Source organism: Filicampus tigris, chromosome 5 (genome assembly GCF_054856515.1).
Source record: "Filicampus tigris isolate MCC_2025a chromosome 5, RoL_Ftig_1.0, whole genome shotgun sequence".
Lineage (NCBI taxonomy): Eukaryota > Metazoa > Chordata > Actinopteri > Syngnathiformes > Syngnathidae > Filicampus > Filicampus tigris.
The window spans coordinates 4,877,390-4,899,870 of record NC_141221.1 but is presented as its reverse complement, the minus strand read 5'-3'; the positions used below and the strand labels follow the sequence as shown (position 1 = coordinate 4,899,870).

Genomic DNA, 22,481 nt, shown 5'->3' with positions numbered 1-22,481 from the left:
TTATAATTTAACATTTTTCCAGATAATAGATTACTGTTTTAGGACCAAAAAAATACAAAATACAAGGTTTGGTTTTTACAGTGTATGAATGTGGTATTTTGAATTCTACTATAAGACTAAGTAAACAGGATTTATTCATTAATACTATCGCCAGATAGTACACACAAAATTCTTCTGAGAGAACACAAAATTATTTTCAAGATTATTTCGAATAAAATCAGTTTCTGAAAATAAATACCAGTTGGGCAGTACTAAAATAGGTGAACAGCCAAAGAGAAATGGCAATTCACAACAACATCTTTCTTAAATCTCTCTTTTATGTGAACTCGATAGAATTAATGGATATGTGTAAAAGGTGTTTAAATTTATTCGTAATAAGATATCTATTAGGTACACTAGAAGTCAGACCTTTTTCCATGATATATTATCCACTAACACATTACAATGTAACGTAAGGTAATCTAGGAATGTCGTTTTGGAACATGGTCCTTATAGCTGTGGTTATTTACAATTATGTATGACTCGATAGAAACGTTTTCCTGCAGGTGTGTCTGTTGGAGATTGAGCCACTTGTCGTTTGTGAAAAGCAAACACACTAGAGGGGACGTGCCGAAACACCTTATCATCGACTCGAGGAGTGACAGGAATTGTTTATCATAAAAGCATTATTAAATAAGTGCTCTAACCATTGTTTTGAAACCTTTATTCCGAGATTTGTGGTCACATAGAATGTCTTTGTTATACCAAATAAAACAGTTGTGAGGCGTAAAACTGTGCTTGTAGATGTGACACTAAAAGCCAAGACATCGTTTTATTTTGAATTTGCAGACATCTGAATCGGATTTATTCTATCAATTGAGAAAGTAGTACTTGAATTGGAATTGGAATTGTTAAATTGAATATTATGTAAATATTTTTTTTTTAAATTGTATTGGAGCGCCCTCTATATTCTTAATCTGAAGGACGTTGTTTTGTGCTATTATAGTAACCCAAATGATAAGACTTTTTAAAAAATATTTAATTTTGTCCCTATGCAATTAAAAACAAAAATCACAAACAAAAGAATTCCAGATCTCCTCCCACATGTGTGCCTTTTGGAGTTTAAATCCTTATTTAACGTGATTAAATTATTTAACAATAAGAAAAGCAATAAATTGTTGGAACTGTTGAATAGTTTTTTCTTCATAAAACATTAGTTGTAAATAATGTAAACAGATGGCTTACCTGTTTTACTGTTTTTTAAAAAATGTTTTATTTAATTTGTTTTTTAATTTATTTTTGTATATTTACTGTCATTTTCGTTGGGATAACTTTAGAGTGAAATTACACATGTACCTGATTATTGATTGACCGATATTATATGATCAAATGTATAGTTACATTTTAATATTAATAATTAGGGATTGTTGCACTCTTTGTTAATTGTGTCAATTAAGTTAAAAATATGTCTTATAGTGCCCTCTAGCGCACCGAGGACGAGGCGTCGCATGGCATTTCATTTTGGCGCCGATGGAGGGAGTCACTCATGAGATCTTTGCTCAAGACAGACGGCGGCACTTCCGGTCGGCATTTTGTTCTACGAGAGGAGGAGAGCCTCTTTCGGCCGATCGCAACAAATCGTCACATTTCTCCTTTTTACGCTCGGAAAAAAACAAGTGGCTCGCGTTCGTCGCACGCGTCAACCGCGACGCCGAAGAAAGGACGTTCGCCTCGCCGAAAAACGTGGAAATAATTCGGCCGCGAGTTTTGTGACGGAAGAAGGACCGAACCGAGCCCGACCCCGGATTATTGTTGATAGCTAGCGAGCTAGCCACCTAGCTCGAGCGGGGCTAGCTCGGCGAGCCAATCCGAGTTCCTTCTGGAGGAGAAGAAAGGGGGAGCTAGAGATACGGACACAAATCCAGCTAAACATTCCCCTCCCTTTGGGCGCCACATCCGAAGGTAAATACACTCACCTCTGTGCAGGCCATTTTTAATCAATTTCGCTCATATTAAGCAACACAGTAGTGTTCGGGGGTGGCCACCCACGGCGTCGTTAATCGCCGACCGGGAAGGGAACGGATGCTAGTGGGGCTAGCCGCGCCAGCTAGCTAGGTGTTTTTTCGCTCTTGCCCAGGCGCACGGCCTCGAAGCTGGATGTCACTCGTCAAAGCCCGCGGACCAGTTCCCGCAGCGAACGCCAACACCCCCGCCGTTTCCTCCCGAAACTCGGTGTAGCGCCTCCACTTTTTGGCCTCGTCGTTTCGCTTCCTTAGCCCGTCCTCCACTGCAGCTTTTAATATTATGCTAACTTCATAACATTCAAGGCTAGCCAGCATTAGCCGAACCGAACAAGCCACCGAGTCGTGGGAGAAAACCGACCCGCGGAGAGAGTTCTTCTGCACCGCGTTAGTTATCACGCTTAGCTCGGGACTTCTGGCTTTAGTCAACAACTTCGTGGAAGTGGTAAATTGATGGTAATAAAAACCCGACAATTATTAATTTGGCGTTGTAATTGTAACATGTGCCAATTAAATCTCATCCAATTGTTCGTAGTAGTATTTTTACGTTTGTGGTTTGGCGATGTTGACGATTGCCACCATTCACGGCGCATCTGCTCCCCTTTGTGCCGCCTCCCCTGCCTGCCTGTCAGTCTCCCAGCTGTCATCTTTAGCCCACACGTCTTGCTCGGAGTGGGAGAACCCCACAGACGTGCTACTACGAGTTCATGTTTACAGCACCTCCCCTACCCTCATTCTTCTTTGCTTGCTGGTTTTCTAGCTCTTGCCTTCTCCTGATAATTGACTCGGTCACATAACAATTGGCAACGCTGTTGTTGTTTGTCAAACTTGTTGCATTTTATTGCAAGTCGTTCAGACATTGGCGAAAACATTACCTTTGTGGTTCTCATACTAGTATAGCAGAAGCTCAAAGGTCGAAGCACACTTGGATTTCATCTATTTTTTGACAGGAAATTGCATTCATCAGTTCCGCGCTGCAACTATCACTGTCTTTAGACCTTAAGAATGGTACACAGGCGTGTTTTACGTAATTCTTAAATGTCATACCAGTTGGGAAAACAACTAATTAGGTACTGTTGAGTAAAAGAAAAGTAAATTGACTCACCCCTCTATGCATAGCATTCAAAAAAGTTGGCTTGGTGCTGTTTAACATTCTTAACTGACATACAAGTGAAGCAAAATGTTTGTTTGTTTTTCAAGTAAGAGTAATCAGCCCTTAATTATGCATAGGTGGAATATTTCAGGGCAGATTTAATCTACTGGGGGTCCTCAGTCTACAATGGTGCTGAAATCTGACTTTTTCCCACAATGACATATGGCCTACAAGTGTTTTTCATACAAATATTTAATGTAATTATGTCTTCACCACTGTTAGCATAGGTTAGTGGCAGGGATTAATTCTTTGGAAAACTAATATAATTGTGACCCCCTGTAATAGCAATTTATATACGTTTATTTTTTCAAGGTCCTCTGCCAAAACGATATCAAATTTATTATACCTAAATTTTCTAGTGTTAAATGTTAGGCTTGCCCTAAAATAAAGGCTAATAAAAATGAATCAATATGAGAGGCAGTTTATTTATCTACTTAAATTAGAGTTATTAACAGAGCTGGGCATCGCCTATCCGCCACCGTATTCCGTCCTGCATATTTAATTGATCAGGTGGTCCCCCGTACACCCCCCATCTGCGACAGCCAATCGGTGTCGAGAACGTAATCATCACGTCACAAGCAGGCGCCGCACGAGCAGACACGCCGCCAAACAAAGAAAAAATATCAAATAAAAGCCATATGCACAGCGTGGTGATCGGTGAAATAAAAACAATATGGGGCAGATGTCATTGCGTCTGTGGAAGGAACACAACACTGTTTTATTTTTTGTTTTTTTTCTTTCTCTGCCGCGTGTGAGGAGTGCGGCACCTGCGTGTGACGTGGTACAGTCCATTCTCGACGTCGTTTGGCTGACTCGGACCGACTGGGACCACGTGGGCCGATTAAATATGCAGACGGGAAATAGGCGATGCCTAGCTCCGGTTACTAACTCACAAAACACTTTGACTAGCAGTCTTTTAGGCGTTCACTATGACAACTTCACAAAATTCTACCATGCAAGTGTGGTGTTAACATGAGTCAGTAAGTCATAAATCGGATTCCAACAATAATGCAGACAAATCTGTGTCTTTCACTTCAACTGGGATGTTCAATACCTCAGGCCGATACCAGTACGAGTACTCAACCCTTGAATAGTCCAGATACACAGAGCCGATATCACTAGTACGTTTGATACATACAATTTCCCCCCAAAACAATGACAGATAATTTTAAAGATTTTACATATCCAAATATTGAATTGTTCATTAAAATTGCATGAAATTAATGGCAATTTTCTGTTGTCTTTTTTCCATTTGTTTATAAAATACATATTTTGTGTAGAACATAATAAAATTAGTTTGGCAGTTGAATGCCATAGCAATTTATGTAAAAAAAATTGGATTTTGGTCATTATCAAGAAAACCTTTGGAAAATGTGTATCAGCTCTTAAATTCAACTTTATGAGCTGTTTTTTGTTGTCAGTAATATATTGGTCCAAACAAATGTACTTGGTTGTTTAAAATGAACAGTAAACTGAAGAAACAAGGTTGGTCTCTTAATGTTTTCAATGGCTGTATATAAATAAATAAATCAAACCATAATATACTGTACTGTATATTTAAAAAAAAAATCTTCTGAGCACCGACCAACCTAAACGAAGTGACGTTTTTTTTTTACTTGCAGCCTTTGCGATTTGAAAATTGCTTTCTACTTCATTGCGATGTTGACATTAGTTAGTAGAGTCGTCACGATACTAAAATTTCAAACTCGATATCGATACCGAGGAAAATACCCGATACCATTTCGATTCCATGGGGATAAAAATACTAACAAATACTTTAAAAAGGCATAAAACATATTTTTATTAACATGAACAAGACTGTCTGGTTGGCCCTACTGGCGCCATACTTAGCAGCAGTAAAACGTGGAACTGCAAGCGGGGCCCGCTGTTGAGGACCCTCCTGCAGAGCTGCCACAAACGATTATTTTGGTAGTCGACTAATCACAAACAGTAGTCCGCTCTCCCGGCTTTAAAGGTAGAAAGACGCTGTAGCGGTAGAAACGCGGTTATGCGCTCCGTCCCTAATGGGTTAATGTAGTAGAAGCGAGTGAAATCATCACTGTGCCAAAAAAAATACAAAAAAAAGGAAAACTACTTCATGTATATGCATAATTTGATGTACACATTCGAAATGTGGAACATAATTTTTTAGCACTATAAATTAATATATTCTAACGACCAAGGCAGGTTATGTCTTCACTCAGACGCACACGGTACTAGCGCCTGAGTTGTTTTACAAAAATTATCTTAATAACATTAAGATAAAAAAAAAAACCTTTGTGAAACTGCAGCAAAGTTGTAAACAAATTAGAACAAAAAAATTAAAGAGCAGGTGCATTAGTCCCCTGAGTTGTTCACAAAAATATACCAATAACTAAAACGGTCTGTAAAACATATTGCATCCGTGATTTGTCGGTGCTGTTGGATTTCTTATAAGGAGTTATGCTGGCGAAGGCGTCTGTAATTGTTTTTTGAGTCGATGAAGTTTCACCTCGGGTCCCACTTCTTAGTTTGAACTGCTCATACAGGGGCTTGTGACGGCGATTGCAGCAACAACGGTGAGGCACTGTTGGCAAAGGATGTTTTGTTGTTTTGAATCTTCCTTTTTATAGCTGAAATACTTTCATATTTTGGATGTTGACTTTCTTTTGGGGACTAAATCCGCTGCTGCTTCTGCCGTCGTCTCCTCCTCCATGTCGCCTGTTAGTAGTGTTTTCAGAGCAGACAGCAGTGGCTTGTGAGAGTGGAGGGGGAGGGGCCGGTGACTGATTGGCAGGAGGGTATGGGTGAGCAAGACAGGCTGTGTAAGAGCACGGAGTAGCCTTCTGCTTTTATGAAACAAAACAAAAGTTTGCGTGTTCTAAGAAAAAAAAAAAGTTAAAACATCGCACGTCCTACAATGTGACTATCGCGCATACGTACATCGCAATCGCGATGTTCAAACGACACATCGTGCAGGCCTAATATAACATAACACTTAAAACAACATCATCCGACTTTGAATGTTTCTTAGAGGAGGAAGCAAGCAGTATTTTTTTGCCAAAAACAAAGCACAACAGCTCTGTTCTTCGTTCTCCGCTGCTCCTCTCACTAGCCGTACGATGCATTCATGAACCTCGGAAACATCACAACTCAGCAAAACATAAATCCGACCACAACACAGATAAACCAATTTGTTACAATATGCTGTCGCACATTCGAAGATTTTAATGCCTAAAAAGTGTAAATAATTTCATAAAGACTTTAAAGTTACTATATTTCATTATAAAGAGTTTTAATATAGTTAGCAATCATTTTAACTGTCATTTGTATGTATTTTTTTTCATCACAAAAAGTGTATATATGTACTGTAATGACAACTTATCTTTAACTTGAATACTTAGATGTGTCATAGTCATTGGCTGTTGCTGCTGAGTGTTTAAAGATTTCAGTGTCTTAATCATTTACAAAATTAAGAGATCTTTATTGTTAGTGTATTTTTATTCTGGTGTAATTTCTTAGAATATCACCCAAATAGTTCACTTTTATTTTTTTTCTAAAGAATATACCGTTTACTTGTCATCTTTTCAAAATAAACGTATTAAAAGAAAAATCTTTTTTTTTTTTTTTTTGTACCAAAAATATACAGAACCGAAGTTTCCAAGAAACCTGGAGCGCCTAGTGCACATCGGCACTCCAGTTTTTAATGCGCCCCTAGATATCTGGGCTGGCCACATTTGGGAATTGTCTGTCTCAGCATCAGGGTTTGAAAATGTTTGAAGATTCTATCCGTCGTAACTCTTGGCTGAAAACATCTTGAACTGAAAATGTGTCTTACCTGAGCCACAAACATTAAGATTATTATTTTTTTTGTCTATCTTTGCATCTTGGTCTGAAAACTAGGGGTCCACCAATTTCAGAATTTGTGCCAATACTGTACCCCGCTACACTTAGTCATAAAATGGTCTGATGCTATGACCTGATACCATTTTACCAGCCTGACATATAGTCTTCCCTCTGTGAGTGTGCAGTGTGACGGTCAGTAGAAAAGAGTCCACGTGTGCTTGCTTCGAGCTGTTTATTGGCACTCACATTTTTCACTGTGAGCATCTTGGGATGACATTTAGTAATTTTGTTGAACTTACCATCTTGCTTTGACAATGTTCAGCATCCTCGGCTGAAAACAAATTTTGTCTATGTAACAAGCTCTCTTCCGTCCGATTTTAGCATGTTGGAGGTCTTCTGGAGGGTAGTTCGAAATCACAGCAAAAAAGTATTAACCAAAACAGATTTCGAATTTAATGAAACTTGGATTACTTGTTGATACTGATGGCACAACGCTGAATCTCAAATTTTAGGTCAATTGGAGCAGGGGTTTGAGAGCTACGGCCCGCCAAATGTTGACCTTTCTGCCAGTAAGGGGCGTGGCCGGCTTCCTTTGAATACCCCCAATCTCATGAACTACTGGGGCAATCTTCACAAAATCGGTATTGTTGGAACGGGAAATCAACAAGGATTCCAAATCCGCATTTAGAAGATTGGTGCACATTTTAGTAACTTTACCCTTTGGCCTATAATTTAACCATGAAATAGTCTTGTGGATCACACAAAATTGTTCATATAATGTAATCTCTCACATGATTGACCTAAATGTTTAGATTTTCTGTTGTTCCATCACTATCAAGTACACCAAGTTTCATTGCAATCAAAATCCGCTTGGTTAAATTCACTGGCCCTGCTAGTGTTGTCCCGATACCAAAATTTGCACTTCCATACTACACTTGCATAAAATACCTCAATACTGGTACTGAAACGGTACCTCGACAAAAATCTAAAAGCGGCAACATTAAAACTGACAAAGAAACTTCACATTTTGAAAAATTAATTCAAAATAGTAGGACCTTCTTGATAAGAAATTAACATTTTAATCAGTGTTAAACACTTGTGAATATTTGCACACGTGGGGGAGTGAGATAAATATACTGTATTACACTGTTTCTTTCTACACTTATATTTATAGACTAATGTAAATTAAACTTTAAGAAAACTAGTTCCCATTTATTGATTTATTTATTCAAACATCACTAGTAGAAAATGTGCACGGAGATTTATAGAGCCAATTAGTGTGACATCTACTGTAATGCAGTATTCAGTAGGTTATAATCAGCTGTAGAGCCTCAATGCTTTTTGGACACAGAATTGGCCAATTCAAATTTTAAGAACAACCTTTTTTAAAATGAGATCAATGCCTGCATTTATGTTTTTATAAACATAATCTATACATGTCAATGTCATGTCATATATGTTTATTCGTAATAAGCTGTAATACATGCCGTATCCTTGACCTATATTCCAGCATTTTATGTCATCCATTATTGATATTGACAATACATTTACGCCGTTATGGTCAAGCAAATATGTTCATCCATCCGTCCATTATCGATACCGCTTATCCTCACAAGGGTCGCGGGGCGTGCTGTAGCCTATCCCAGCTGTCTTCGGGCAGTAGGCGGGGGACACCCTGAATTGGTTGCCAGCCAATCGCAGGGCACACAGAGACAAACAAACATCCGCACTCACAATCACACCTAGGGGCAATTTAGAGAGTCCAATCAACTTACCATGCATGTTTTTGGAATGTGGGAGGAAACCGGAGTACCCGGAGAAAACCCCCGCAGGCACGGGAAGAACATGCAAACTCCACACAGGGAGGCCGGGGCCGGGATCGAACCCACGACCTCTGAACTGTGAGGCGGACGTGCTAACCAGTCGAGCACCGTGCCGCCCGCAAATATGTTCATTTAATTGGTAATGACTCAACGTTATGCTGCAGTGAGTCTGTATGAGCATGCGTGTGTGAATGTCTCATCAAATTATACAAATTGTGAACAAAATAATTCACACTCTGATTATTTTTGAGTGAAGTGTTAGAAATGCATCACAACCTGTAGCTCTTAAATCTGGTGGTATAACTGGATGCTGGTCAGTGAGGTGCTTGGCCAGATTGGACTTGATCCCACCTCGAGCTTCAGTAGTTAATAAAAAAAAAAAAAAAACAAGGCTGTTGGCCATGTAAGCAAAAAAGTTCCATATGACAGCGCTTCACGTTTTTAAACGAGGTGCGGAGGGGCAGCGAGTGGTGGTGGGCCATACTTTAGTTTATACATTTGCACTTTACATTTTTTTGAAATTATTCATTTAATAAATGTTGTTGGGTCCAAAACGAACTTAAATTATTATAGCGTTTCAAAGAATTTTGTCTTAATATTTTTTACATGTTTAAACCTGTTCTTGTTTTCTAGCAAAAAATAAATAATCGTTTGAATAATTGTGATTTCAATTATTACCAAAATAATGGTGATTAATATTTTTTTCATAATCGAGCAGCCCTAGTGTGGAGTTTCTTTTCGGGACCAACTCTGCTTTGTGGTGACTTTCCGCTAAAGCTCCCCACTACATAAACAAACAGGGAGGCGGGGAGTGTCACGTACGGTGCTCTGTGCGTGCAGTGATTGGTTGGTCGGGTATACGCGTCAGCGGCTTTTCTCCGCCATAGAGCTAAACTGTTTAGAATATGCCATGTAGACGATCAAACGATCTTTCTGCTTTATGAGATCGTGAACACGTTAAACCGCTTAACGATCTAATATCGTCATATCGCCTACCCCTAGTATAACCCAAATTATTTCTATTTGCTAAATGCCTGTATAATGAGAGAATTATTTTGGGGGGAAAAAATGTCATTATTTCAAAGGCAGTAGTTTACATAAAGTAAGATACTATGACTTAAAACTATGAAAAAAAACCAAATTGTTGTCATGTCTGTGGAAGCTTCTGATGATATAGAGACTCACCTGAAACACTCTACTTCTTTCTCTAACATCATGGGAAATTTCCAAATAAATCAGCCAAGATACTGTATCAGGAAGAGGATTGTGAACTTCCTCAAGTCTGGTTCATCCTTGGGTGCAATTTCCAGATGCCTGCAGGTGCCATGTTCATCCATTCAAACAGTGATACTGGGTGTGAAACAAAAAAACATTTTGAATTAGAAAATCAGTTTTGATTTAAAAGATATGTGCTGTAAGATAAGATGTGAGTGTATCGAAATCTAATCAAACCGACCAAAGTTATACAATTTAAAGACAATGGTACCAAATACTAAATAAATGTGTGTAAACCTCTGGCTTTCAAGAAAGTAATGAAAAATCGTCTAAAACAAAATCCATCTCATGTTATTTTGGCATTTAGCAAATGGGCATCATTTTTGTAATCCCTATTGACCTAGAACTGGAAAATTATCTTATTTCATGGCAGACAGTGAAGAAAAAAATCCTATCCACCATCCAGTCTCTGTTGAATTTATGCTTGCATGTGACTTTTTATATAATGTATGTAAAGGTGGATGGACACGGGCTGGTCTCTAGTTGGCTGCGGGCTGCAAAGTAGGAGCTGCGGATCTGTTTTTGTGATTGGCCATGAAAGTCATTGATCGACATGCCAATAATGGACCGTTCTCACATAATTTTCCGCGGAAATCGGCCGATCGCGATTAGTGGCGGATCGATCGGAACCCCACTGTTTTTCACCAATTTTAATTTTATGTAATTAATGTAATATGTACGGTTAACAATGTCTGGTTAAAGTGCAATCTTTTTTTCTGTGTTTTTTTAACAGATCATATAGGAAGATTAGTTTTCATCTGAAATGTCACTGTGTCCACCTGCGACAGCACAGCATTCTTCGACAAGGTACGGTGATAGTCGCCAAATCTAATTCATCCTTGTTGTGATTATTCATGATGGAAACAGTGTCATTTTGTGTTATGCTTCTGAGAAGGTTATATACTCAGTATGTTTTTCATGTGCCGCATGAATGAACAATAAAATGTCCATCCACTAGATGACAGAAGTTACATAATGACCCCATAAAGCCACTTTTTGCTAATTGCTATCATGCTAATTGCTAATTGCTATAGCCAATCGTTTTGTTAATTGGTGTGCCGTGAGATTTTTTTATGTGAAATATGTGTCTTGGCTCAATAAAGAGTGAGAAAAATTGCTTTAAACAATAGCCACGCAAGTGTGAAAAGTTAACGTTGCAAAAAAAAAAAAAGCCCAAAATGGCGTCCATTTACTTCACATAACTTTTGTATATTCTTATGTCACATTCTTTTCTTGGCACACTTTGCTCAAGTTTGCTTCTGCTTAGCTCTTAAGAGTTGCCAAAAGCCAAAGAAAAAGTGCAGTTTTGAACATTTAATTAGTCATACAACTGTAGAGGTTCCGCTGTTCGTACTTGCACTAGGTGATTCTCTGTAAATCGGATCCTTAGTCCTATTTAATTTCCTACCTCAGGTGTCAGGAGATGTGAGGACGGGTGTTGTCCATCGGCCCCCCCGATCTACCTGTGTATCAACACACTCCCCCCACCCTCACCTCAAGCATGAATGGGGATATGCCTCATGTTCCCATCACCACTCTTGCTGGGATCGCTAGCCTGACAGACTGTGAGTAATGCTCTCTGTTTTCCTTCCTCAGCACACATTTCATGAACCATCCTTTTGATGAGTAATAGACATCTTATTTCTTCGTCTCTCATTCCAGTGTTGAACCAGCTCCCCCTTCCCTCCCCCCTCCCGGCTACCACCACTAAGAGCCTCCTGTACAATGGGAGGATCGCAGAGGAGGTCACCTGCCTATTGGGCTGTCGGGACGAGAACCTAGCCTCCCAGCTCGCCCATGGCCTCAACCAGGTCTCCACAGAGCACATGTAAGTGGCCACACCAGAGAGTGTTTGTGCATTATATAGACCGCCCTCTAAATCACAGGTATCAAACTCAAGGCCCAGGGGCCAGATCTGGCCCGCCAAATCATTTTATGCGGCCGGCGACTGGTTAGCGCAACACAGTGCAGATGTCTACAGCCTTCCTGTGTGTCCATGTTCTCCCCGTCCGTGCGTAGTTTTTTTCCAGGTGCTCCGCTTTCCTTCCACATTCCAAAAACATGCATAGTAGGTTGAAGACTGAAGAAATTGTCCGTAGGTGTGAATGTGAGTGTGACTGGTTGTTTGTCTATGAGAGCTGGGATAGACTCTAGCATGTACGCGACACTAGTGACTAAGTGGTTCAGAGAATGGATGGATGGATACTAATTACAATACTTTGGATAAAATGAAAATATGTATTTTGAACATTTTAAACACTTTTAAACACTTCTTAAAAACAGTTTAACTTGATACATGTAACACTTTTAAGCACTATTGATCATTTAAATGCATCCAATACAGTCTGAAAGCTTTGGGGCACAGATAGATTTGTTGTTTAGTTTTTACGTTTATAAAATTAAGAGATCTTTATTGTTAGTGTATATTTTATTCTGGTGTAATTTCTGTGAATATCACCCGAATGGCTCGTTTTTATTTATTTATTTTTCTAAAAAATGTACCATTTACATTTACATCTTTTCAAAATGAACATATTTTTAAAACAAAAATTCTGTTTTTTTGTACCGAAAATATACCGAACTGAAGTTTCAAGAAACCGAACCGTGATTTTAGCGTACTGTTGCACCCCTAATGTCCTTGCGCTGTTTGTCCACTACACTTTGAAAGTTGCCGAACCTTTTGGTTTGTGTATTATTGCAGAGAGCTAAAGGACAACCTGGGAAGCGATGAGCCCGAGGGAGACGCGCCACTGCTGCTGCAGACCATGCTGGCCAGAAACCCTGGCATCTTCAGGGAAAAAAGTACTCCCCTCAAAACCATATCACTTTTCAGCTGAATTGTAAACACAAGGTTCATCATCTCAATGATTCCCCCTCCTTCCTTCCTTCCAGATGTTATGCAGCAGCCGATGGTACAACAATACAAGATCACCCAAAATTCCATGCATAGTCCGGCCCAGTCGGCAAACTTTCAGCCCGCAGCAATTTCTCCCAATCCTTCAAGGTAGGTCAGAACACAAATTAATCTCTTCATCAACCAATTGAAACAGAATACAAATTATCAAAGTGAAACACAGTAAATTTAAAATTCTAACAAATTGACTTGTTGAACTGGGAAAAAAAAACCCATCAAGATTGATTATATTCAGAATCGTTGCATTTTTATTTTCAGTTCAAAAAGTCTTTCAACATGTCTGTGACATGCTCTCATCAAAATGCCCAAAGGATAAAAAAAAAATCATAGTTTCTTTACACACCCTGTTTTTTGTACTGCTGAAATCAGCGGCTGAAATTGCAAGTCACCGACTATAGCCCACCACATATACTACTGGTCCAATGGCGAGTCAAGCTTTTGCTGCCTTGTAGTGGTTGGCGATATGGCAAAAATAACATATGACGATTTTTTAAAAATAACCTTTGCCCGCAAGATAATGATTTTATCATGATTCTTCTTTTTACATCATTTTTTTTTTTAGACTAATTTGCACATTTTTGACCATGCTCCTCACGTTAAACATTAATATATACATATTTAAAATGTGTATATATAACCACCCAAAGAAAAAAAAGACATTTTCTGTTTTCAAGTTTTCTGAACAGGTTTTAATTTGAATAGTGCCAAATTTTATCAAAACATGCAGTGAATGTAAACATAAAAGGTAACATAACGTAAACATAAAAACACAGCTCATAACGCGGGTCTAATACTTTGAAGAGTCTTTTAAACCCCCTAATTTTCCACTGTTTTAATGGGAAACATGTCTTCAGCAAGGTAATAAGTCAGTGCCTCAGTTACTTCTTTACACTGCATGCTTGTTATTTCATATGGAGTGCCCTTGTTAAATGACTGTGTTACCGTGGGTAGTGTTAGCTTGGAGCTAGCGGCTGCCTCTGGCTACCATGTGTCTGATCTCAGTTTGTTTTGGCTGTTGGCATAGTTTTTTGGGTGCTGTCTCCGCAAGTGATTAAACAGGTATGTCGTGTTGCCATCTGACACCCGAACTGAGTCTCTGCAAACTTTGCAAATAACTGGTTTGCGCTTTCTCCTGCGAGGGAAAGCCAAACCAAATCGACATTGTGGATGTGGGGTTTCTTTTCGGGACCAACTCTGCTTCTTGGTGACTTTCCGCTATAGCTTCCCGCTATACAAACAAACAGGGATGCGGGGAGTGTCAAGTACGGTGCACTGTGAGTGCTGTGATTGGTTGGTTGGGTATGCAGCTCTTCATACACTACTTCATGTGTATGTAGTAGTGCTGTCAAATTTACCGCGTTAATGGGCGGTAATTACATTTTTTAATTGATTGCGTCACAATATTTGACGCATGCGCAGAATGACCGTCGATGCATAATCCCACTCAGAAGTGCACAGTGAGCAGCAGAGCGGACGCGTGTCACCCGCGGGAGTATAAAGAAGCATTTTGAAAGAAGAGGGCAGCTTTAAATCTCAGCAATGTGAATAAATTGGTTTGCCTCAGCGACTGAGGATGAGTAGAGAAGAGGGCTGTCTTGTTTTGTGATAAAGTCAATTTAAAGGTGGAACACACAACGTGCTGATACCAATGACAGCATAGCACAGCATTATGAGCCAATCACATTTGTGTGCACTTCACTGACCATTCGGAAAACATAAACTCTTAAGAACATTACAAGGTCCACATATAAATGTGTACATTACACACACACACTTTATTTGCACACATTTGAAATATTTCTGTCACTGTTCTGAGGCCCTTTTGCGTTTTTGTAGTGAATAAAAATACTGTCTACTATAAAAAGAATGCTAATAATTTAAATTTAAAAATGTTAATTTTCATCTCATGAGGATTTGTTGTTGTAATAAAGAAATACATTACATATGAACAGTATGTTTAATGTATGTATCCGTCTTGGGTCTTTTATCTTTCCATTCCAGCAATAATTTACAGAAAAGTATGGCATATTTTGCTGAAAGTTCGAATTGCGATTAATTACGATCAATTCGTTTTTTAAGATGAGATTAACTCGATTACAATTTTTAATCGTTTGACACCCCTCGTATGTAGCACATTCACATCATACATACACACCAAGAACAAATATGCGCACATTACCAGCGCTTCAACATCCTCACCAATGTTAGTTAATGCTAATCTGTGTTTTGAACAAAACTCAATGCAGATTGAAAGGGCTCACTCGAAGGCAAACTTTCAAAAATCGACCGATAAAAGATTTAAGTGGTTGTTTAATTTTACAGTGTCTGGTTAGGCAGGCACTCTATTTGTATACAAGTCAATAATTGTCCCATGGTGATAAAAATCTGAAGCTGAAAAAAATATATATTTTCTGTAGTATTCTTTCCCATTGAATTCTCTCCCTCACATTTACCCTCTGTGTTCTTTTCCCCCTTTTAGTCGTTTTGTTCCCCCCCAGACGGGCTCTAGTAGTCGATACTTGGGCCAGCAAAGCAGTCCAGTTCCCAGTCCCTACACGCCCCAGAGCCCTGCCCCTGGTTACATCCAGCAGTACCCACACCAACAACCACCCAGCTACAACCAACATCAACAGATACAGCAAGGTGAGTCTGACATCACTTTGCTCCAATTCTTTGTGATTTGATATGATTTCATTAGCAGCAGTCAACCACTTATATAAATGAAGGCATATTAACATGCCAGCGCACTGCGAACACCCCAATAAAAGCCTAACAAGGCATTGTCCATGTCATTATTAGTAAGGCTTTTATTTTTATGTTGGCATTCAGTGCGCTAGCGGCGTGTTACTGTAATGCATATTATGAAAAATCATATAATAGTTCCTGGCTTTTCTTATTTTGTGCCTGAAAACATGATGCAGCACTGCATCTTCCTATTCTGAAGGAGGATATTTCTCTGTGGACCTATTTGGTCATATTGGTGCCCAAACGATGCGGCTTAATCACTTCAGCATCAACGCCAGAGGCATTTTGCAAAAGTATGCTCAATACTAATTGTGCTTGAGTCACACACATCGATGTCTCTTATTTGGGTTGTCCGGTCACATGACAGGTATGGCAGCGCATAGTACATTTTTGAGAATAGTTTTTAAAGTAACTAAATATGCATGGAAATTCACCATATTTTCATGGTAAAAAAAATACAAACTTTTCATTGCTGTAAAGTAAAAAAATCACCAAGGAATAAGTAGTTTCCTTTCATGTTACCTATTGCTTCATCACACAGGCAAAGGGAAATTGAGAGAGACAGAATGACCACAGGCTACCTACCTCAAAAGCTAAACGGCACTCGCTACCGTCACACTGAGTTCAAATAAAATCAACTCACATAGGGGAAGTTATTAGCTACGTTTGCATGGACAAAATTTCTTTAATCCGATCAGAGTTCCGATTAAAATTATGGTCGGATTCGATGTTTTCATGGACACTAAAAATATTGATCCGAGTAGGACTTGCATGTTCATGCATCACACTTTCGATTGGAAACAAATTATTTTGACATTTGCAGATTGACAAAATATACCGGAAATGGAAAAAAAAGACGTAACGACTTCCGCGTCATCAAAACATCGCTACGTCCATTTCTACATTAAACGTTAACGTTATTTTGCATATTTTTCCCCATTTGCGCAGTTACGTCGAGTTAACTTAACCCTGCGACTAACAGAAACGCGTATACTGACGTCACAGACATGCGTGGTAAAGACGTTTTTTCCCGAAATCTCTGAATAAGTGTTTTCATGTGCGGTGGATTGGATTATCAATCGACATGAACTCTTGTTCATAATAAAATCTTGATCAGAATGGGTTTGATTGGGTCAGAATAATCAGAATGGCTTATTATCAGGCTTTTATTTGGAATAAATGTGTCCATGTAAACGTAGCCAATGAAACCACAAGAAGTCTTTAATGCTGAAGCATAAACTCGCATCTGGTGATTTCACAGGGTTCATACTTAAGCATTTCACAACTCAATAATATGTCTTTGCTTTCTCAAAGTGTCTGTGGCCAGTCCGATGGTTCCGGGAAGTATACGAAACATCCACGAAGGCAAGGTATCAGGGCAAATGGCCAACGCTGCCAACCACCACTCAGACAGACACGGCACTGAAGACTACTTGAACATTGTGCACCGGCTGGGCAGTGAGGTACAACAAACTGCTAAAATTAACTTTTCAGTCACAATAGATGTTTCTGAATGAACCAGCAAGAAAAAGTACACTGTTTTCCAGACTATGAGCCTTTACTTTTTCCCCCACTCTTTGAACCAAGTAGCTTTTAATATGACACGGTTTGTTCATGAATTTTTAGTGACGAGCTTCAAGCCTTCAATAGATTTACCCAAAGTGTTCTCACATCTGAGCGATGACGTTACTGAACATGTCACAGTAGACCAATGAAACTGTCCTCTGAGTTTGCCCTCATCCTGAAGATCCATCTACCATTTGCGGTTGGAGTACACACGCGTGAGGGCGGAGCGAACTGCCTGAAGAGAGAAATGCAGAAGTCTGTATGCATCGCGGTGTGAGGTTGTTTAACCCATTAAAGCCTAAAGCGCCTGGCTCAACAGCGCCCCGAAACCTAATGTCGTCTTTGGAATTACCCTTGAAAACCTGAAGTTTTCCCAGAAATTCCTTCGTAATTCGCTTGCTTTCTCTGATGAGGCTGGCAGTTTCCGAATTGCTTCCTCGAGTGTTCTCTGATCGGTAGCGCCACTTGTAGCCGCAGCAACAACGGCCAGCCGTCTCCCAGACTCCGCCGTAGGGTGGAATCGACTCACATGACTTCTCGTGTTTGTTGTGTTGCCAAAGTATTTTATTTTAGTGCGACGCAGCTTACATATAACGTGGCTGTTGTCCAGTTCTCTTCCACTGTTGACGTTGTAGAAGCCAAAGTGCTTCCATATATCAGCTTTTAAATTAGACGGAGCATTTCGGATCTCACGGCGAGGTGGGTGGCGTTCATCCATGTTTCTTTTCCTCTGTGCATGTGTTGGCGTTGCGTATCCGAAAGTTTCCCGGAAATGACAATTAGCACGCTTCTTAGTTCCGCATTATTTACAACATTTTGTATTACTTTAATTAACATATTTAAATAATCGTAATGTGGACCTTAGTGAATCGATTCAGATTCGTCCATATCTGAATCGTGATGCATATAAAAATCTGAATTTTCCCCCCACCGCTAGTGGTTAATGTGAACTTGCCCCACCGTTATGCAATAGTGGTTGCTCACAGACATTGTCAGAAATAGGTAGATTGACTTGGTTTAATCTCACACTTAGTGGGTGGGAACTCAATCCAGACACACAACTGTTTGTATACAAACCCTATTAATCGGCCTTGTGTGTGTTTTATTCAGGAGGGTGACTCTGCCTTGAGAAATCAGTCGTTCCCTCTGAGGTCACCGCAGTCTGTCTGCTCCCCAGCAACGGGTGAAGGGACACCCAAATGTAATGAATTGTTTTTCTTTAAGACAAGCATTGCTCTCAGGTGGAAGTCACATGTTTATTCAGTTGGCGCGGGGTTCACCTTTTTTATTTGGTCCTACCTCCTCACAGCGGGTTCCCGTCCCCCACTGATTCTGCAGTCGCCACCACCCTATGCACCGTCGCCGAGGGAGGGGGGGCTTGACCAGAAACAGCAGCTCCAGCAACGCAAGAAGATTCCTGCCGTGAAAGAAGAGAAAGACATGTATGACATTGTGAGCTCGCCAAACAAGGACTCCACCAAACTCACGCTCAAGTTGTCTCGTGTCAAGTCGAATGAGTCTGATCCACCGGGTGGGCAAACACTCACTAAGTCTGGACAATATTTCTTAAATAAGCAGACTAATTGATACCTGATCTCTCAGGTGACACCGTACCAGGCATGGACCACAACTCTGACAATATGGAGGCGGAAATGGGCTTTCACCAGGTGCCTGTTCTCCAGCAGAACCTGGGAGCCCGCCACCAACAGGCCGCAGGTCTCCAGCCTCCTAGTTCGCCTTATGACGAGGTGGAGCTTGACGCCCTGGCTGAAATCGAGCGGATAGAGCGAGAGGCGGCAAGCGAGAAGTGTTCTAAGGAAGTCCAAGATAAAGGTACAGAGGGGATCATGAAGATTGTTTTTTTTTTTTTGTTTGTTTTTTTTTAAATAGAAACATGTAATCTATAATGTTGGTTGGATTTGTTCATTTTTGTTTTGAAACAGACAAGCCACTGAAGAAAAGGAGACAAGACTCCTTTCCCTTGGAGCCAGGTGCCGGAGGACCCGGTGGTCCCACAGGGGCCCCAGGAAGCGGACCTGCAGGAGGGGGAAATGCTGGCAAACTGACCCCGCAAGAGGCCACGGCAGCAGGGAACGGTGCCAGTCGTCCTCCCCTCATGGTGAGCATCGACCTCCAGCAGGCAGGGAGAGCTGACGGCCAGCTTGACCCCTGTCTGGCTGCCCCTGTCCCAGCCCTAGAAGCCCAACGCTGGCCCGAAGAACCAGCTAGCGGGCACGCCGCCGTAGAAGGTTCTGACACCGCCTCGCGTTTGAAACCGGACGGACGACCAGAGGTCATCAAGAACAGGGTTGATAAACATGACAGCAGAGGAGACAGTCGGGAGTCGTCCAAACACAGACACGATGAAAAGTCTTCAGACAGGCGGGCGGAGGTGCCCAAGTCCTCCGGCCGAGGGGAACATGGACGGGACAGGGACAGGGAATCTGACAAAGATAGGAGGCATCGGAGCGAAACCGGCAACACCCTTTCGAGAAGTGACCGAGATAGGTCCGGCTTTCGTGCGTCTTCCGTCGGAGAGCCTGGTCGTAGCAGCCATAGGCAAGACGGTCTGAAGCTGGCTTTCACTCCCTCCGGCGCTAAGTTTCCAGATTCTTTCCCCGCTCACCTCCTGGGAGGACAAAGTGGCGCATTGAAGAACTTCCAGATCCCTAAGGTGATCTGGATCGACCCAAACAGCAACAGCTACCAATCATTCAGTTGTCACTGCCTGCAATCTCACTAAATCATGCCACCGCTCTCCCTTGTTTTCACATTAGTCTTCCCATTTTTACTCGTTTGGTTTGTATTGGGGGGTTATTTTTTAAACACATTAATCCGCCTTAACCATTCTTAAAGTAGATGTTTTTGTTTATTCAATTGAGCACACAGCTGCATACTCAATTGAGTATAGTTATGCGCGACAAGGCACAAATCTTAAAAAAATACTCCACTACAGCTTCTCAGATGTGATCAAAGTACGAGTGGAGAACCCACCTACCCACACTTGACTTGATTTCAAATCTCTGCTTTTTGTCATAGCACTAACATTGGACTGGAGTATTCCTTTAAGTATTTGTCACTAGAACTATACAGATAACTAACATCAGAATTGATTAGTTCATCAGTGTGTACCATTGACACTAGAGCTGTGCATTATGGACAAAATATTATATCCTGATATCGGTAATCTTACATCCCGATAACAATATAGATTATAGAGGAGATACACATATTTTTGCTTAAAATTACATACACTTTATGGCATTATCTGTGATATTTTCTCTATTTATAAAATCACATACAAATGAATATAACATGAATAAAAATAGAATGAATAAGCAACTATACAATGACCAAATAAATACAATTTAAAATGTCTGGTAGTATAACCACTTTTCAAGGAATGCAGTCAAGTGATAAAACTCTAATAAATTCTTCATAGTCCTTCAAGTAGCATTCAAGTATATTACGAAGTATTGCTTGGCAGAGGAAAAGAAATGACAGGATCCCCTCAGTAGCGACAAGGTAAATCTAACAATTTAAATGACAGATGATTATTAGGTACAAAAGATGTTTTATTTCGTGTTAACAATCTATATCATTATATTGCACAGCTCTAATTGACACTGCACCATTTCATATTTTTGTATTCCAAAAAACAAACTGAACATTTGTTTTTAAGATCAATTGATAGAGCATCCCTAACTCTTTCCCTTCTTTCAGATCAATCGCGACAAGTATTGTGCTGTTCCCACCGAAAGTCCCGTGTGGGGCCAGCCAAAGGTGAAACTGGAGCGGCTGGGTCTGGTGCAGGACTTTGAGAAGAGGCCCAAGCCGGTGGTGGTTTTGAAAAAGCTCTCGGTGGACCAGATCCAAAGAATCATTCGTCACAGCAAGTCCGGAAGGAACCAGTTTTCCTCAGGAAAATCTGGCAAAAGTAAGAAAAGTGTCAACGACTACTAATATGTCAGTTGGTCTTATGTCATCCTCCTCTATTCCATCTAATGAGATCTTGTCTTCTGTCCAGGCGGCATGGACCCGGCCGTTTTGAAGGAACTGCCCCCAGAGTTGCTTGCAGAGATTGAGTCGACCATGCCCCTCTGCGAACGAGTCAAGATGAACAAGAGGAAGCGGAGTACGATCAACGAGAAGCCCAAATACGCGGAGGTCAGCTCGGATGACGATGCAAACGGAGAATGTGAGTCAACCATTTGGATTCTTGAATTCATAGAAAGCATCGTAGCTGTATGTCAAAGCCTATTTAGAGAATTACTCTACTTCCTCAAATCGTGATTGCACCTCTTTCGGACGCTCTGCCCTAATTAGTCTGCAGGTTCGCCATCCCCTTTAATGAGGAAATTGTGCATTTTTTGCCAAAATTCAAAACGGTCGTTAGGTGTCTTCAATATAAATAAGAAAAAGATAAAGAATGACTACACACTTAACATCCACTTGTTACACTTTGGTTGAAATCACTACATTCTGGAGCAGACAGTTTTGTCTCATGCAAAGGAGCCACTGCTCACCCTGCCCCCTTGTACTGCAGGACCAAAGTTGAGGGGGCTCTTTTTGCCTTGAGGACTGAGGACGAAGCTAGGGGGTGGAACAAGGCAGCTGAATAAAATAAACACCATAAAAAAGACGCCTCTCTTTTACAAATTAAAAAAAAAAGATGACATTAAAAAATAACCGTTACCTGTTGTGTACACACGGCTCTAAGTTTAACTGTTGATACAAGTTGAGCACCTTTGCTAACCAAAACAGCAGCACCTACCAGTGCAGATGGAACCAGTCTCATTAAAGTAAGATTACGTTTTGTGGAGATTAGATTTCTAGTAAATGCGTTGCATTTTTACAAAAGCCTCCCATCATACATGCCTCCAACCATCTTCAGTTCTGTAATTAAACCTACCCATGTGTCTGAGGTAAGGTAGGCCTTTGTTTTTAAGTGTCTGCTAATAATCTGATACAGAGTCCCGATCCGATACCTCTGCAGTTTGAGTTTATGTACCGGTATTTCTTCTGGCGTCTTACAATACAAATACAAAATTATATGCAATACCCAAATTAATATACAAAAAATGAAAGTATCAATAGGCAACTAAATTATGTGTTAAATTAACAATGACAAATTTCAAATTATGTCTCGACTATATATGGTGTTTTTATTGATTTATGTG

General features: G+C 40.3%; 1 protein-coding gene across 3 annotated transcripts in view; it reads left to right on the top strand.

The window, feature by feature from the left end:
* Positions 1-1,556: 1,556 nt before the first annotated feature.
* nipbla (NIPBL cohesin loading factor a) overlaps positions 1,557-22,481 on the top strand; it is a 43,298-nt gene continuing 22,373 nt past the window's right edge. For 2 of the 3 annotated variants that reach the window (XM_086030595.1, XM_086030594.1), the window contains exons 1-14: positions 1,557-1,941; positions 10,810-10,883; positions 11,490-11,641; positions 11,739-11,904; positions 12,778-12,878; positions 12,969-13,080; positions 15,470-15,633; positions 17,050-17,198; positions 18,412-18,502; positions 18,611-18,832; positions 18,904-19,134; positions 19,245-19,975; positions 21,025-21,238; positions 21,329-21,499. In XM_086030595.1, the coding sequence (XP_085886721.1) occupies positions 11,578-11,641; positions 11,739-11,904; positions 12,778-12,878; positions 12,969-13,080; positions 15,470-15,633; positions 17,050-17,198; positions 18,412-18,502; positions 18,611-18,832; positions 18,904-19,134; positions 19,245-19,975; positions 21,025-21,238; positions 21,329-21,499 (2,416 nt within the window). In that variant the 5' untranslated portion in view covers positions 1,557-1,941; positions 10,810-10,883; positions 11,490-11,577. The remainder of the gene's footprint in view (positions 1,942-10,809; positions 10,884-11,489; positions 11,642-11,738; positions 11,905-12,777; positions 12,879-12,968; positions 13,081-15,469; positions 15,634-17,049; positions 17,199-18,411; positions 18,503-18,610; positions 18,833-18,903; positions 19,135-19,244; positions 19,976-21,024; positions 21,239-21,328; positions 21,500-22,481) is intronic. The other variant, XM_086030596.1, reaches the window with a different exon arrangement.